This window comes from Pelodiscus sinensis, chromosome 17, assembly GCF_049634645.1.
Source record: "Pelodiscus sinensis isolate JC-2024 chromosome 17, ASM4963464v1, whole genome shotgun sequence".
NCBI lineage: Eukaryota > Metazoa > Chordata > Testudines > Trionychidae > Pelodiscus > Pelodiscus sinensis.
The window spans coordinates 5,340,117-5,357,714 of record NC_134727.1 but is presented as its reverse complement, the minus strand read 5'-3'; the positions used below and the strand labels follow the sequence as shown (position 1 = coordinate 5,357,714).

The window sequence follows — 17,598 nt, the reverse complement described above, 5'->3', positions numbered from 1 at the left end:
ATAGTTCTCTGAAGACGTCCATGCAGTGTGCAGCGGCAGTCAAAAAAGCAAACAGGATGTTAGGAATCATTAAAAAAGGGATAGAGAATAAGATGGAGAATATCTTATTGCCCTTATATAAATCCATGGTACGCCCACATCTTGAATACTGCATACAGATGTGGTCTCATCTCAAAAAAGATATACTGGCATAAGAAAATGTTTAGAGAAGGGCAACTAAAATGATTAGGGGTTTGGAACGGATCCCATATGAGGAGAGATTAAAGAGACTGGGACTTTTCAGCTTGGAAAAGAGGAGACTAAGGGGGATATGAGCGAGGTCTATAAAATCATGAGTGGTGTGGAGAAAGTGAATAAGGAAAAGTTATTTACTTGTTCCCATAATATAAGAACTAGGAGCCACTAAATGAAACTAATGGGCAGCAGGTTTAAAACAAATAAAAGGAAGTTCTTCTTCACACAGTGCATAGTCAATCTGTGGAACTCCTTGCCTGAGGAGGTTATGAAGGCTAGGACTATAACAGGGTTTAAAAGAGAACTAGATAAATTCATGGAGGTTAAGTCTATTAATGGCTCTTAGCCAGGATGAGTAGGAATGGTGTCCCTAGCTTCTGTTTGTCAGTGGGTGGAGATGAATGGCAGGAGAGAGATGGCTTGATCATTACCTGTTTGATTCACTCCCTCTGGGACACCTGGCATTGGCCACTGTTGGCAGACAGGATACTGGGCTGGATGGACCTTTGGTCTGACCCAGTATGGCCATTCTTGTGTTCTTATGCACTGGCTTTGAGAGATGGATGGACTCTGAATGGACCTTGCCCAGTACACCACTAAGATGATGATGCAGGAGACTATTGTACAGTAGAATACTCTGCAGAGGTGGCAGCAGGATGAAGCAGAAGAACTGGAGGACATTGAGCTCCATTAAATGAATGGAGGACCAGTTTCCAGATCAGCTACGAAGTGCTCAGTGCCATTTCTGCAAGCATGGACTGAGGAAGAGACTCGTGTTGCAGAGCTCGGCTGACCAGCAGTGGCAAGAAAAATTCAGAGTGGGGAGGGCTCCCTTTCCTGTGTTGTATGCGGAACCGATATAGCGTTCTCTGGAGGTAGCCTGGAGTTTGAGCAACAGCATGTCAACCTGCCGTGCTCCATCAGCATAGAGAACTGGGTCACCATTGTCCTCTGGATGCCGGCCATCCTACCAGTGTTACCAGTCTGTAGCCGAGCAATTTGGCGTGTCCGTTTGGTGGGTGTCTGACTGGATCATGGAGCTGGGTAATGCTCAGGAGATTACAGATGTCTTTGCATGCATGGGTTTTCCAGAATCTAGTGGGGCAACTACTGGAACATGTTCCATCCTTTGCCAACAGGGAGCAACATTCCAACAGGGAGCAAAATGTATTTCTCCGCGGTGCTCCAAGGACTGGTGGACCAATGTGGCAGGTATAGAGACCTAAATGCGGGATCGTGGGCACAGTCTGAGACTACGGACTTTCAGACTAGTGCTATTTAAATTAATGGAGACAGGATTTTTTGCCCTCAGGAGAAACTGTGGACATTAATAATGTGGAGATTGGTCCAGTTATTCTGGGGGACCTGGCTTAATCCTGATGCTGTAGTAAATAAAGCCATGTACAAGCTGCTTCAACGGAAGGATTTTAAGTGTTGCATGAAAGGCCAGTGATGCTGTTTATGCAATAGGTTGGAAGCAATAGAAAAACAAGTCCTTAACCATTGCAATTGCACGCGGTCTCTTGCGCAGTATTTGAGAACAAAGGAGAAAATCTAATGGGCATCCCAGAGGGAACACACACCCATGAGAGCATTGCTGGGGATGCCTGTTGTTTGTGTTTTGAGTCACGTGCTTGAGTATGTTAGCCCATCAGGGTGATGGAGGAGGACGGGCTGGGATGTTGTCAGCAGTCAGGCATTGTGTGTGGGTGGCTGAAGTTTAAAACTCCCTATGTCCTTTGATAGAACCTATGAATTATGGCAGCTTTATTTAAAGGATTTTCAGTGTTAAATGCAAAGCTGACTCATAATGGATGTATTGTAATGGCTTTATTATGAAAGAAGAATACCTAATAACACAGTTTAAATGAAACCAGTAGGGGGAAAAAGATCTTTTTGGTTATTTAAATGTATTTCCAATTACACCCTTCTTAAGTAATGAGCTTTACCCAAACCTTTAATTAGATTTTCTTTGCAGTGTTAGCAACAGTGCAAACAAAACTAAAAGTGCAATTGTAAGACTAGCTCAAACCATTTGGAGAGAGTGCATAAAGTGAAAGGCTAGTATAAGTCTTGGCTCTATCTCTTCTGGCCCTCATGGGTTTCGGGGTTGACTGCTATGGTTCAAAATTCTCAGGGGGCATCACAGGGCCAGATTCCCAGGTGCAGGTGTTCTTGGTGCCCAGAAGTTGGATCTAAGCAGTAAATGGGAGATTCTGAGACCACTGCGGCTAGGATGCAGAAACTGGGAGTTGCTGCTGGTTCCAGTAGTCACCGTTGCCCAAAGCTCTAGAACATGGTGAGTCCCAAATTATGGGGCTGCAGGGACTGCTTGGCTCACAGGGCCATGTTTGGAGGATGGAGCGTTCTAGTCAAGTTAGTATCTGTATCAGTCTCTTTCCATACTCTTCTTCACCATGATGAAGCTGTCTTTGGCCAAAACCTATGGTCCCTGGCCTTTGCCATGATCGCCTAGACAGCTCGGTTTCTTTCAACATCTGGATGCTCGTACATAGCCTCCAATTTTTTTAGCCAACTTGTATTTCCTCTCTGATCTGCCATGACTTCTGCAAATGTCTTGTCTTGAGTCTTTCTTTTCCTTCTCCATTTAGCCAGCCTGTCGGCACTAACACAGACACCCTGTTCTTGTTGGTCTGGCTATATTGGGTGATGTCACTGTAGAAATAGAAAGGGAGGAAAGTAACTTATTATTCAGACCCCAGACAAGTGGTCCTGCCTTTTTTTAGTGGGATAGGTGACCGTATCTCCCAGTGACTCCTCAGAGGGTGTGTCTAGACTACAGGGTTTTTTCGAAAAAAAACTTCTCCTGAATCTAGACTGCTGCCACGTTCTTTCAAAAGTAAATTGAAAGAACACAGCAGTTTTTTCAACCGCGGAAAACCTCATATGACGAGGAAGAATGCCCGTTTTTGAAAGTGCTCTTTCGAAAAAAGGCACTATGTAATGCAAACTGTGCTTTTTCAAAAGAGAGCATCCAGACGGCCTGCGTGCTCTCTTTAAAAAAAAAAAACAGTTTGCTTTTTCTAAAGTACTGGTTGCAGTCTAGACGCTCTTTTCTAAAGAGGCTTTTTTGAAAATTTCTTTCGAAAAAGCCTCTTTCGAAAGAGTCTTGCAGTCTAGACGTAGCCAGAGATGGTAAGTGACCTACATGTGCTGAGGGTGCTGGTTGAGTTTGCCTTTCAGATTGCTGTAAATGCTTTTTGTCGTTGGAGCTAAGACCCAGATCTGTTTCTGTGGCTGTGGTTGTGTCCTGGAGGTGCGATGATGGCGTTTGAAGTGTAAAGGGGGATTTCTGAGGGTGAGTTGCAGTGTAATCTCCATCTACATCCCCTTTAAACTGCCCTCATGCTTGAGGGTGGCGAACTGAGGCAGGTGACTTGGAGGTAGCGAGTTATCACTCACAAAGGTCTTTACACAAATGACAGGCCATCGGGATGAACTGTGACATTATTCTCCAGAGACACGGCAGGCGTGGACAAGGCTTGCAATCTACACTGGAGCCACAAGTCTGCAGCTGTTCGCTACCCTGTGTGAAACAGAACTGAGCCCTTTCACTGTCTTATTTTCTACTATATCTCCCACACAGACACTGAGACGTCCAAATAAAAAATGTCTATAATAATTGTCAGCTGTAATGCATGTCATAGGGCATTTGTGCCTCCACAGGGAACAATATTGTTTGTGCCTTGACCAGGCCTGCCATGTGCATTGATACAGCATGTGAACAATGAAAACTAACTACACACCTGCAAGAGGGGTGGGTGTGTGTGTGTGTGTGTGTGTGTGTGTGTCTGTCTGTCTGTCTGTCTGTCTGTCTGTCTGTCTCTGTCTGCCAGCCTGTACGCGCACAAGCGCCTCCTCTTGAGGTGTTTTAGCAGGTTTTATGTCCCCCCCCACACTCCTTTGGGGTCTTGTATTTTACTTTAGATACATTTATTTATTGTGTTGGGGATTTTTAATTGTAAGCTGCCTCAAATCTTTTAGAGAGAGGCGGGATGAAAATATTGTAAATAAATAAATAATAATGATTGAGCATTCAGCATTAGATATTTTCAGATGGAAGGATGCCTGAACATCATTTGTCACAGGAACAGTGCTTAGATATCAAGCTAATGGGCATTATGGAATACCTAGATAAATGAGTGAATCTTCCTACTGTATCTAAATAGAAGGTAGAGTATCTCCAAATAACCTAAGTAGGTCAGATCAAAAGATGGTTTTAAGGTAATGTGACCGTCAAAAGAGCTCTTCTTTCAAAGACCAACAGCAGCCAGTGTACTACGACTCCTAAGCAATGGCTTCTGAAATGTGGGGAAAAAAGAACCTACCGCAGCTCTTCAAACCAGGTCACCATAGTTATTTTAACTTAATCAATTCCATACTTGGCTTCAGCCCCATTAATTAGTCTCCTGATTGCCACCTCATTAATTATGGTTATTAGATCAATTCCTAAATGTACTGCAAACAGCAATCCAGGAGCTGATTAGGAGAAACTATCAAGTGTTTTAAGCACTGAATTGATTTCTACATTCCAATTTAGCTTTGGAAAAAAATGCATCTCACAGGGGGATCCTGGCTATAATGAGTGGTACAATGTCCTGCAAAGTAGTAACTTAGGTACAGAATTACCCTTTTGTAATAAGGGAAGATTTATTTGCACTAGTTATGTGAGTGCCTCTGAAGCTGTAGGGCATTTCTCTGGGACCATTCTGAATGTTCATAAGAGGTTGGATGAGGCTGGTAAAACTCGGGTGCTCTCAAAGTGTGTAGGCATTGTTCTTTTCTTTGTACCAATGAGGATTTACAAAATGGTCCTCAATCAGTCTCTGATCTGCTGAAGTTCTGTAGAGGCTCAGTTCATGTACTGTGTGGAAAGGGATGCCTTTAGACCGGGGATATCTGGTTGAGTCATGGACCCACCCGGGTAAGCTGTTGGCGGGCCGGGAGATACTTTGTTTATCTAAGCGTCCATAGGTACGGAGCCTCACAGCTCACCGTTTCCAGCCAAGGGGAGCTGCAGGAAGCAGCATGAGCTGGTTGACCCAGCTTTGAAAATCCCTGGTTGAGACTAAACATTGCTGTGAACAATAACTCCATTTTATGTGATGTGTGCAACCCAGCCTCATGAGAGGTAGTGTCATGGCTTGTCCTATAGCCAAGATCCCTAAAATGCTCTGGTGTTGTGGCTGCCTGTCTGGGTGCTCCCAGCTGTCATATAATAATGCATTATCTCTGCATTAAGCAGCTTTGATTCAGCTACTCTGATTCCAGCATCCTGTTTGCTCCACAACGGTCACATTCTGGTCTCCACCAGCCTTGGTTACTACTAACCAAGTGATCCTAACACACTGTTAGTCCTAAATTCCTCCTCCCCCCCATTTGCCCTGAAATGTCCAGCTTTCTTCTGGCACATTTAGGGAAGTGGTAAGGTTCATGACTCCTGTAAAAGGACAAAAGCACAAGCATTTGTTTCTTTAAGTGAAACTAACATCACTTCCATTCAAACCCAGCACTGGGTTGGTTTAGATGAAAAGTACAGCAGGTTTGTTAGTCAGAGAAGTTTTAGGTGAGTTGAAGTATTAAAGACTGAGTCAGAAATGGTTACAAGCAAATAAAATGAAAAGATTTATAGAGATTCAAATTTAACAAAACGACACAGTAAAGGCCAGTTCTTTGGGAAGGGGAGTTACTTTAAAAAGCAGACACTTCAGTTTGCAAAATAAATGCAAATAAACATAAAATTCTCACCTCCTTCCAGCAAGATGGCTGGCCATACCCTTGGTCAGGATCTCCTACAAAGCCCACAGTGCTTGTTTATTTGTTGTCTGAGGTGAAAGATAACTTGGTGTTCTTTGTCCCTCTCTTTTTTATATTGCAGTAACATTTTTTCAAATTGATTCTTCTGAAAGGAAAAGATAAAGTTCATTGGTTCGTGCTGAGCAAAATAGCCAGGAGGGCTGCAAGATAAAGCTCCTTGCTGGATCGTCACCTGCTGGTGGTTAATACTATGCCAGTTATGTCTCTCTCTCTTGCAATTTCTGATACAAATGAATAGTCCATGAATTTGGGCCACACTTGGTTTGAAGTGTCATCCTCTTTCCTTTGTTTGGCAAACACCTGTTGATCAGGCCTCCCTCCCCCAGCCCTACCTGGCCTAAGCATAATGTTAGTGAACATCCATAATTCCACATGTAGCATGTAGAATTATGAATACTCATTAACATGCTTTATAGTCTGTGACCAAACAATGTCACATAAATATTGTTGACCTAGATGATGGTAGTTTTCAAATGATGCCTCCTAAGCCATATTTGGTACAAACAATCATTGCAGTAGTGTGCAAGGTGTGAATACAGAGATGTCTCCAGTGTCACCTGGACTACAGTTAGAAATTATATTACCCTTGCTATATTGCTCAGGACTTTGAAAAATGTGCCCTGAGCGCTGTAGTTAGCTATGTCTACTCAAGTGCTTAGGGTTATCTAGGCTAGCAGAATAATTATTTGTGGTGATTGTAGTACCAGTGGGGAGGGAGGCCAGCCATTCTGCAACATTGTTTCTGGGGGTTTTTCCTGAGGCCTGGCATCATCACAATGAGGGGTATGGGGTGAAGTGAGGCATCAGCAGTCTCTAGTTTTAGGCCCATCTGGTGGCAGCAATTCACAGTAATAGTTTGAGGCCTGGGTCCCTACCCCTGTGTGAGCAAAGCTCCGAGGACACTCTAGTTCATAGGCTTCCCATAGGGCTAATAACCAATAGCGGGCTGCCAGGTATCTCGCGCGCCTGGGCAGGGTGAAGCAGAAAGCAGGCTTTAACCTGGTCTTCTGGGCTCAGGCAGTCAGAAGACTAAGAAGCAGGTAAGGGGGAGCACTCACACAGTCTAGGGGCTCAGAGAGGGATTTGTGGCCTCGCAAGTTGTGTCTAGGGTGTGAGCAACGGGGGTTTCCAGGAGCATAGGCCTCTTGTTGAAGGGCGTGGAGTTGGCCACCCCAGAGCAGGGAGTCACAGGGGGACATGGGTACTCTTGCCAGAGGATGTTGTGAAGACCAGGACTTTTGCAGGGTTCGAAAAGTAACCAGATAAATTCCTGGAGGATAGGCCCATCGATGGCTGTTAGTCAGGATGGGTGGGAATGGTGTCCCTAGCCTCTGCTTGTCAGAAGCTGGGAATGGGCAACAGGACGGATTACTTAATGGCTCCCTGTTCTGTTTATTCCCTCTGAGGCACCTTGCACTGGCCACTGACAGAAGACAGGATGCTGGGCTAGATGGACCTTTGGTCTGGCCCAGATTGGTTGTTCTTATGTTCTTCAGGGTCCCATATGGAATTTAAAGACCTTTCTGTTCATCTCTGCAGAGCATCCAGCTGATGGATTAACATTTGGAGGAGAAACTTAAAAAACAACAAATAGTCTGGTAGCACTTTATAGACTAATAAAACATGTAGATGGGATCATGAGCTTTCGTGGGCATGGCCCACTTCTTCAGATGACCAGCATTTTGAGTTTAGGATGTCCAGGCCCAAAATAAATAGGGGAGAAGGAAGAGCGAGGGAAGGAAAAAAATGGAAGGGAGCGGGAAACAAGAAGCAGAGGGTATGTAAATATCAAAGGGAAAACCAAATAGGCAGAACTGGTAACCTATAAGCATCTAAAAAATGGATAGTTAAAAGAAGCAGATAAGGATCATAGGACAGTAATTAGAGAGGAAGGGTATTAACACAAGAATCTACACAGACAAAGAGCTGTTGGCACCTTCATTGGTTGGTTGGTTGATAATGTCTCAGCCATCCGTTATCTCGATTGGAGCCATAGGTGTGAGAATTAAATTTGTGGATGAATTGTAATTCCAACCCTTCTCTGTATATTTGGCTTGTAGAACTGGTCTGTAACAAGAAGTGGGCTGTGCCCATGAAAGCTCTTGATACCATCTACGTGTTTTGTTAGTCTATAAAGTGCTACCAGACCATTCGTTGTTTTTTAATTTTATCCTGTACAGACTAACTCGGCTACCTCCTGAAGATTTGGAGGAGAGACATGGATTAAACCATCACTATCAAAGAAATGAGTGAACCATCTCAGAAAGTTAGTGAATCTACAGAAGAGCTCACCACAAAAATTAGCCAGCAGGCAATTGATCTGAAGCCTTTCTAGACTCTAGCCTCTCTCTTCTTTTTGAGAAAGCTTGAAGCTCTCCATTTGGCCCATGACAATCCAGTGCCTTTATTTTATTCTCTTCCCTTTTCATAGTCTAAATTACAAAATATTAGTAATCAAATATACTTTGTGCTCCAGTATCTAAAGCAGAGATTGGCCGTCCTGCTGGGTAAAAATGGGGATCAGCAGCAGGATATTTTAACTGCTTTCTCTCTTATTGCTCTGTGATGATCAGTTATTCTTTGCTTCATTTACCTAATTGTCTTTTTTAAACCCTGGGGGACAATTTGAAAAGTAAGTCGTGCGTGGGTGGGTGAACAAATACCAAACCCTTTGGCTCAAAAGATGGCTTGAAATAATAAATGGACCTCCAGGATCACTTATTCAGGGTAACATTTACACCTCATTGCTGTAATCAAAAAAGAACCCAAACTGCATATGAAGTATTTTTTCCTACAATAATCAGTTGTGCTGGGTTGCAATCCACAATATGCCCAGGGATCTGAACTTCCCTTGAGCTTGTCTTAGCCAAAGAAACCACTGAAAGACATTGTGTCTCCAAACACTTCGTAATGCTTCATAATGACGTTGACAATTAAATCCCATAAGATACATATTAATTGAAGGCTTCCTACTTTTTTGTTTGTTGCTCTATTAACTCCCTTTTTGAAGGAGGTCTTATGCATAGTCTTACCAACAGTTATGCCATGGCAACCACCGGAACCAAGTGAAAACAACTGTAGAGGCTACTGTAATTTATAGCAGTTTGGTATGGCCATCAATGGACTAGTCTACAGCACACAAGAGTTGGAATCATAAAGCACTTGGCTTCTTCCCCCAAGAGTTCCTCCTTCTCCTCAACTACTTTCTCAGCATGATCCTATACCATGGGTTCTGCAGGCTGCCTTCTGTTGTTCTTGCACTGGGGGAGTTCCCAATACAAGAAACCAACGATACTATCCTGGTGGCACTTTTTGGATGGCTGAGGTCCTAGTAATTCTAGAACTAGGCTCACCAGGTTTGATTAGGGTATCACTTTCGTTGGCGTAAATCTGCTGGAGTCAATGAGGCTACACCAGTGCAAATGGGAATGAGCATTAAATCAGACATAATTTTCTATTAATTTGTGGATCCAATAACAGTCATACACAAAGAACTGTTAGATTCTCTTGTCTGTCGCCCATTACTTTATTGGATCACTCAGGGCATATATTCACTACGGATTGGATGAATGAGCTGTGATTGATCCAGTGGTGATAGATTTATCGCATCTACTATAGACATGTTTAATCGACCGTTGAGTGCTCTCCCATTGACTCTGGAACTCCACCAAAACAAGAAGAGTAAATGGAGTCAACAGGAGAGCATCAGCTGCCGACTTACCACTGTGAGAATACCACGGTAAGCAGAGCTAAGTATGACGACTTCAGCTACCCTATTGACATGGTTGCAGTTGCATAACTTCTATCAATAGCCCGCAGTGATATAGGCAAGGCTTGTGACTTTGTGGTTTCTGCTAGGTGGAAATAACATGTGAAAGTCAGAGCCCATTTCACGTCCATCACTTTTAGTTGGCTTACAGGCATTACCTAGCTGGAACGAACTTGAAATGGTAAATTAGAGATTAATTGCAGCCTCAAAGAGCCAGCAAGTACCCCAGTTTTGAACAGGTTTCTACTTACACCAACCTGCATCCTAATGAGAATACTATCTTCGAAATGGCAGTGCTCTAGAGGTTTATATTATTGCAAAGATTTTTGCTCTTGCTAGGCACTCCCTAAGACAGTAAACTGTATAAACCTGTACCATGCCAAAACAATCTAAAGTGGGGGAAATTATCCTTTAAGACCTCAATCAAAAGCCCAAAATTGAATTATTTTCTTAACGCGACTGTGTCAAACTGAGCCATCCTCAGTGCAGAGAGATGCATAAAATGGAATTGAAGACATGATGCAGAATGAATTCAGCTTTTCCCTTTAGCAGGCTGAAGCGAAAGGTGCCGCTAGATTCTGCAGCCTGTGAAATGTGCCTATTGTAGCTTCATAAACCTTGCAAAAATTATTCAACTGTGTAGAGAGCTGCGATGTAAATGCTGTTGGTTTTTATTTCATTTTTATGGAGACTGGTGTGGTGCCAACCGACATTTCATCATCTTGCTTCAATATACAAAGTGCGCTGTCGCTGATTGAAAGGCAGGGGCATAATCAAAAGAGTTTATTACCATTGGTAGTGTAAACTGAAGTTTTATTTGTGACACAAAGCCAGCATTGTGACCTGCAAGCAAACTCAAACACTGTTAAGTTAAAGAATGCGGAGAATGGGGGAACCAGTGAAAAATGGGACATTTTCATTCTACCCCATTCTTAAGATATTTCAAAAATAAATAGGACTGGAAAGGCAGGCGCACTTGGAAAGAATTGGTCATCCACAGATATGCTTCTAGTGATTAATGGAATGTGGGGGGGGAGATGGTTTAGAGGCTGCGACTGCCCAGAGTGAATAGAGAACCTTGTATAACTGCATATGACCAACCAGTTAGTAGTAGTTGTTATCCTTCAGTCTTGAGAGACCATGGCTATGTACCCTTCAGAGGCAAAGCATTAACAGAGTTGGTTTTACGGTAGTTGTGCATGTGGCTGCAGAGACCCACTCAAGGGAATCTTTTCCACATCCGTCGCATTTGAAGGTGAGTCATTGCCTTGTTCTGCAAGCTCTTTCTTCTCTGCTAGGCTGAACTGCTTCTTGTCATGACTCCAGAGACCTTTGTTAAGCTCTTGTTTCCCAAGGCTGTGGTCTTGCTTGCGTTCTTCCCATTTGTCCACATCCATGTCCATTTCTTTGAGGTTTCACTTGCACACATCCTTGAAACACAATTTTGGGTATCCAAATTCACTCGGTAATTATACCGTCGTCACATTTTTATTACAATCTGCTAATAAAAATAAGTATGCATAAAGCTAAGTTTTCTTGGTGTGTACAGTCAACAATTTTAATGGTGCATACCTTGTGGCATGTTTAATATGATTAGCAGACCTCTGTGAATAGCTGACTTGTTTGTTTTGCTGGCATTTCAAATGTTTAGCAAACCAAAATCATGCTTTTTTTTATTTTGAATCTCTTTAAAAAAATAGGATACAATTTAAGGAAATACCTAAATGGAAAATCATTTTGAATTTCTTTTTCGAAAGAACCTCTTTCGAACAAGCCATCAGAAGAAGATATGCAAATTTGCACCAAATTTACATATCTTCTTTTGAAAGTGAAAGCAAGTCTAGACGTGCCCTTGGAGTGTCAACCATGCTGCATTTTCCCTGACAAAGACAAGGCTTTTTCTTCTCATAGCTACTTTAGCTTGCTAGAGGAGTCTTGCTAAAGAAAGTTCTGTACAAAGGTTCTTTTTCCAGGTCATGTGCTCAAATGAGCGGGGCCATTCTGCAACACCCGAAATAGAAATAAAACTTTAGGGATGTAGAGTATGGCAGAAGGAGATGAAAAGTTATCCAGAGGAGCCTATTTGCTTAGCTTAGGGCTATAACTGCACTAATATTGTGACTTACTTCTTACAAGCCAGTCAAATGATGTTGTTCCCTTGTATTCTAGCCCTGCAGTACACCCGAGTGAATCGTATGCACTAAGTATGATCATTTGTTTTCTTAGACAATGGGAACGTGGGAACAGCTGCTCACCATTTAAGCACACTTAAGCATTTTTCAATGCAGAGCACCCCCAAGGTCCTGAGGAATGTCATATGAAGCAGGATTTGGAGTTCCAGTTTGGTCACTCAAACAGTGGTTGTGCCTTTAAGAGGAATAGATGTAACTGTGAATAAAAACGGTAGTAAATGTAAGTGTCAAGGGGGGAATGCAGCAATCTTATGAGCAGGTCTTAGGAAATAAGGTTTGTAGCAGTAAACACTTAAAAAAAATAGCAGCTTATTTCTGTACCTGGCAGCTTTTTCTTCCTCTAGCTCCCAGAAGGCTGCAAAGGTCCCCAGAACACTTTTATAATCAAACTGCAATGAAAGATTAATTGGATTTTAAAAGTTTTGGGAGATGCACTCTTTTGCAGGCTTAGCTATTACCTGGTGTCCTTAAGAGACTGGTCATGTATGAGGAGAGTCAAGTTTAGTGTGCCTGGAGGATGGTTTGAATTTGTGAAGGAAGATTATAGCTAAAATGATGGCAGTTTCTCTCTAAATAATCTTAGTATATTTTAATAAACTCTTTTGTTCCTCTTCACCGATTTCATCATTACCATGGGTTGATGCCAATGGCATGACCTCTGTCAGCCGAGTAGTCCTTATTTATGCATGCTGTCATTCTTGGGAGGACAACTTATCCGCTGATGCTGGATCTCAAAGCAATGCCCTGGAGCCTGCATATTCACCATGGACCTATAACTGATACGTTTTGTATGCCGTGTGAGGTGTCATTTTAAATGCTTAGTCTGTTAAACCTTAATACCCTGTTGGATTGCACGTGCTATCATTGTGTATGAAGTTACGTAGTGTTGCTCTAGGTGTTACTGAACTAAGTTCTGAGGCTGGGAAAACCCACAAGCAGCCTTTCAGTTATATCGAAAGGCAGATGGGCAATAGGTAAGCGATGGGGCAGACTAACACAAGTCACAGAAAGGGTCTTTCTACTGAACTGGAAGAAGGTATAAAAGAGGGATAGTGACATCTCCTGGCCTCTCTTTCCCCCTACCCACGCCCCACCTCAACTTCTGGAGGAACGTCTGGAGAACAAAGATTTTGAACTGGGGAAGTTTGGTCCTGGCTGGCATGTAGCTCCAGCCTGTGTTCTAAGGCATTGTTACCTGCTTGTACCATCTGTCAGGGTGCGAAAAGCTGTTTGATTCAACTCTTGCTTTCACTAAAAGTTTAAGGTTTAGAATCCATGTTTACTTTTTATTTTCTTATGGTAATGATCCTGGCCTACCACTTACAGTCCTTACAATCAGTCTTTCAGTAGTTAATAAAATTAAACAACTAGGAGTCCTGTGGCATCTTCAAGACTAACAGATTTATTTGGGCATAAGCTTTTGTGAGTTTTTACCTGTTAGTTTTTACCCACAAAGCTTAGGCCCAGATAAACCTGTTAGTTTTTAAGGTGCCACGGGATTCCTCATAGACATTGTCTGCACCTCTCAGGGCTGGCCTTACCATGAGGCGAACTGAGGCGGCCGCCTCAGGTGCCAGACTGTGGGGGGAGCCACTAGGACCCAGAGTGTAGAAAATTGTGTCTGCTGCTGGTGCAGCGAGAGGGTATGGGAGCATCATTTGAGCTCCCCACCTCAGGTGCCACAATGTTGTAGGCCGGCCCTGGCACCTCTGCTATTTTTCTGAGCTTCTTTTTCAAAATTTGGGGGTTTTTTTAAACCTATTTCCAGAAATGGACTGTTTGTGTAGGTTATGAGGTGAAATACATATTTTCAGCAGGAGCGGGGGTTGGGAGTGACATTAAAGCCTCAGATTAGTTTTTCATCCTCTGTGTTTAGTTTGTTCTGTAGCTCCCTCTTTATTTCTTGAGGAGTGTAGGACAAATACTTCAGAATCAACTGGACTTTGGTAGTTTTGTCTGAAGAGAAAGCCATACTACAATTGCAGAGAAATACAAAATGTATTAGAAATAACAACCTGTGTTTAAACGAATCACAGGTGCAGGGATAGATACTAAATTATTTCTATCACAGCAAGGGTTACATTCGCAACCACAACTACAATTCCAAAGGCTTTGTCGTTTACTCATGTTGCTGCCTGAACCCTGGTCTAGGACCAGCTGAAACCCCATCCGTCAAGATGGGCTCAGAGGAGAGCGAAATAGGAAACTTTATGAAGATTGCCTAGCCCCCAGCCCCTTTGCTGTAACTGTTCAACATGGGAATAATATGGCTGGGCAATATGAATACAAATGTAAGCTCAACTTTGCCCTTTTGTGGATCCTTACAATTCCACTTGTCCTTTGTCTGGTTGGTTGTGTATTTTACAAGAATTAGAGATACCCCATGCAATTCACCATGGCTTTAGGATTTTAGGGGCCAGAACTTTAATTCATGTAAATTTGTCATGACTCCGCTGACATCGGTGGAGCTATGAGAACAGTAAAGGCAGGCACAGATGTGTCATAGCAGCACAAGCTTTCGTCATGCACTTCCTTGCCTGCACAACTGACCTGTTGGGTCTCTCTCAAGGGGATGAGCATGTGCTTTGGAATTCTATGATCCTGCTGATCTTTGGCTTCCACCTGGCCACAGAATTTCTCCCCATTTCCCATCTAACACTGACGGGGGACACATTCACATAGCAGCAGCCACTGAGCAAGTTGTGCTTGTTCGTGTGCTGCATTAATGCCCCTGGTCACTGGCCAGGAAAAGATCAGCTGTGGGGAACTGGACAATGTGATGAAGGGCACCACATAGAAACACTACATGCCCGTTAGGTATTTTTGTGTGGCGTTAACTAAATGGAAGCTATGGAAACCAATGGAAGCTGAACTGTCCCAGAGGTAGGAGCATGGAATTAAGGGCCAAGAAATGTATGTACATTGATATGCTGAAAAATGCTCTAAAGATCCATGTGATTCTTCATAAACAGTTGCAGACCAAATCTACAAAGCAAATCCTAAGGTAAAGAGAGACTGGGACAGAAAATGGAACTAACTACGGTTCTCAAACAAAGAAAAGCCAGTCCAACTGTTTTTTTAAACCTCATTTACTAACACTTCCTCCCAAGGCTCACGACAATAGCATCAAATGACTTCGCAGCAAGCGTGGCGATTCTGAAGAGACCTCCAGCCCCACGGACGTCGCGGTGCCTCCACTAACCCATTTTCCTTTCTACAGCCAAAGAAGTATTCTGGCCATGATGAGGAAGAAGAAGATGCGAGTCTCCCATGACTGGAAAAGGGAGCCATTTTGTCCAAATTTTTAAGCTTGCATGAGGGAGAGGATTTGCTTTCAGAGGCTCTCCATAGCCGAGCGGATTGCTCCTTCCATGTTGTGTCACATTCCCACCTCATTGATCTCCACCACTGATCGCATGGTTGCATGACCAGTTGCACATCTTCCTTCCTGCAATGTCCTGTGTTTCATTGTCATACAGGAGAGAGGGACCCTTGACTTCCTTGTCTGCCCTTCTGCGTAAGAGAGAGAAGCAACGCAGGGAGATACGGAGTAGTCAAAAAAGAACCAGAAGAGCTCAGATCTCTTTAAGATCCTGTCCAGCTTATACAATAGTGTATATGATTTTAATTTTCTTTTTGTTAAATTTTTTTCTTACTTTTTCCTAGACTTCGCCCGATGGTCTTACCTGTCTCAGAGAGGTAAAATTTAAACCAATTTGACTGTCTTGGTCATATAACTTTCGAAGGAAGGAGTTTCCTAAGCAAGGGCAAGGTGCTACTTGATTAACTCTGCTGCCCCTTCACATGTTTGTTAGCAAGTAAGGTAAAGGTGGCAGAAAATTCACCCTTCCCTCCCCCCGCCCCAGGTATATTTTCATGTTGTGCAATGCCCCCTACCTGGGTAAAAAGTGTCCTGTGCATAGCCAGAATCTGGAGTCATATGACGGTCTTCTTTCTCTGCCGTGATTTATTCGGTGCTGGATAGTGTTAGCAGCAGCTGGTTAGTTCATTTATTTAGTGCTTTGGTATGAGTGAAAACTGACTAAAACCATGTAGAGTTATTTTCATTCTGGCTTGTTTTCCATTTGGACTTTGCATAGAGTGAATACGGAAAGTCCATGTAATAAGTTTAGAGCACTTTCCACAGATCACAGTGTGGTGAAAACAGGTGCTTGGGTCATGCTTTTCTGTGCAGGAGAGCTAGAGTGAAATGCACCCAAAAGAATCAGAAGGCAAAGTGTTTGTGAATAAAATACATTGCAATGATCATTGGAAGTGTTACCCTAGGGTCCCCAAATTGTATTTTTCTATGTTCTGTGTCACATTTTAGTATAAACTTTCTGCAGAGTTGGTTTTCACCAAGGCTCTGCCGGGCATAATATGCTCATTAAGCTTAACTGTTTGTGTAATTCATTTCAGTGTTGTAGATTTAGTGGGCAAAGTAGAGCTCAAATAATCTTTTGATGTTTCCAGGAAGTGGGATAGATATTGAAAAGCCACTGTGGCCAATGTAGAAACAAAAAGGAATTCGAGTCTCTTTGGTATGGAAATTAATCTCTCCAACCAGGCAATAACAATAATGATTTATTAATAAATCACAGTTCAACTTTAATTAAACATGTTCCATATTAAATTGATATTTTAGTAGGTACTCGGTGCAATTTTTTATTAATATTGACCATGAGGAAATTCTACTTAACCCTTTCCACACACTGTAGATTTATCTGGGAAACGTTGTGGGTAGTTGACTTCCAGGCTCTGTCGTGCACTCTGACGGGCTGCCCTTTGAAATGGGAGCACCTCGAAGCGCACTACAGAACTTCTAGCAAGCCTACTGCAGGATCCCACAGAGTGAGTTACTGTACGGCAAGCTCGTGTGCTGTGGACTCTCACCCTAGCTTGCTATAGACTAACTCGCCATGTAGAGAAGGTGACATGTCTTGACCAAGGTTATGTACCTACATCAACAGTGGCGCTAGACCCATAACTCCTGACTCCCCAGCCTTATCCTCAGAACCACGTTGCCTAGTAAATCCTTTCAAACTCAAGTCCTGAGTGATTTCTTTACTGTCATATCATTGAGATACTGAATGTACTACAGGGCTGCTAACAAACTTGACAGGCCTCTACACAAGATAAGGGTACGGGGCTGACTCCAGGTCCCAGGTCCTTCAGCACTGCCCAGTCCATGCTGCCTGGGGCTTCGGCTGCCATTTTAAAAGCCTGGGTCCCTGGCATATAAGTCATGGGGCCCAAGGGAAGCTGCCCCTTTCCCCCCGCCCTCCTTGTTGATGGCCCTGAGGATGTTGATTTAGAAATTCTGGCAAGAATTACATCTTGGTATCATTAATTTTGAGCCAGAGTTAATTAGCTAATTCTCCTTGAGGTTCTTGTTCCTAAATACAGGTAATGATTTCTGTAAATAAAATTAATATACACTCTACCAAGTCTCTCTCATAATTTAAACCATTCTGCTGTTAAATTACCCATTTCACCTAATACTTGGCCAGTTTACAATTAATCATGGCCACTGTAGGTATGTTACACAGCATTAATTTTTGTACA

At 42.9% G+C, this 17,598-nt stretch overlaps 1 protein-coding gene across 6 annotated transcripts in view; it reads left to right on the top strand.

Annotated features, from left to right (window-relative positions):
* The window catches only part of KCNIP1 (potassium voltage-gated channel interacting protein 1), a 725,629-nt gene that overhangs the window by 656,223 nt on the left and 51,808 nt on the right, over positions 1-17,598 (top strand). The window contains exon 2 of one of the 6 annotated variants that reach the window (XM_006115769.4): positions 15,700-15,732. The exons of the other annotated variants lie outside the window; for them this stretch is intronic. Coding sequence (XP_006115831.1) covers positions 15,700-15,732 — 33 coding nt within the window. The remainder of the gene's footprint in view (positions 1-15,699; positions 15,733-17,598) is intronic. 6 annotated transcript variants of the gene reach the window in all.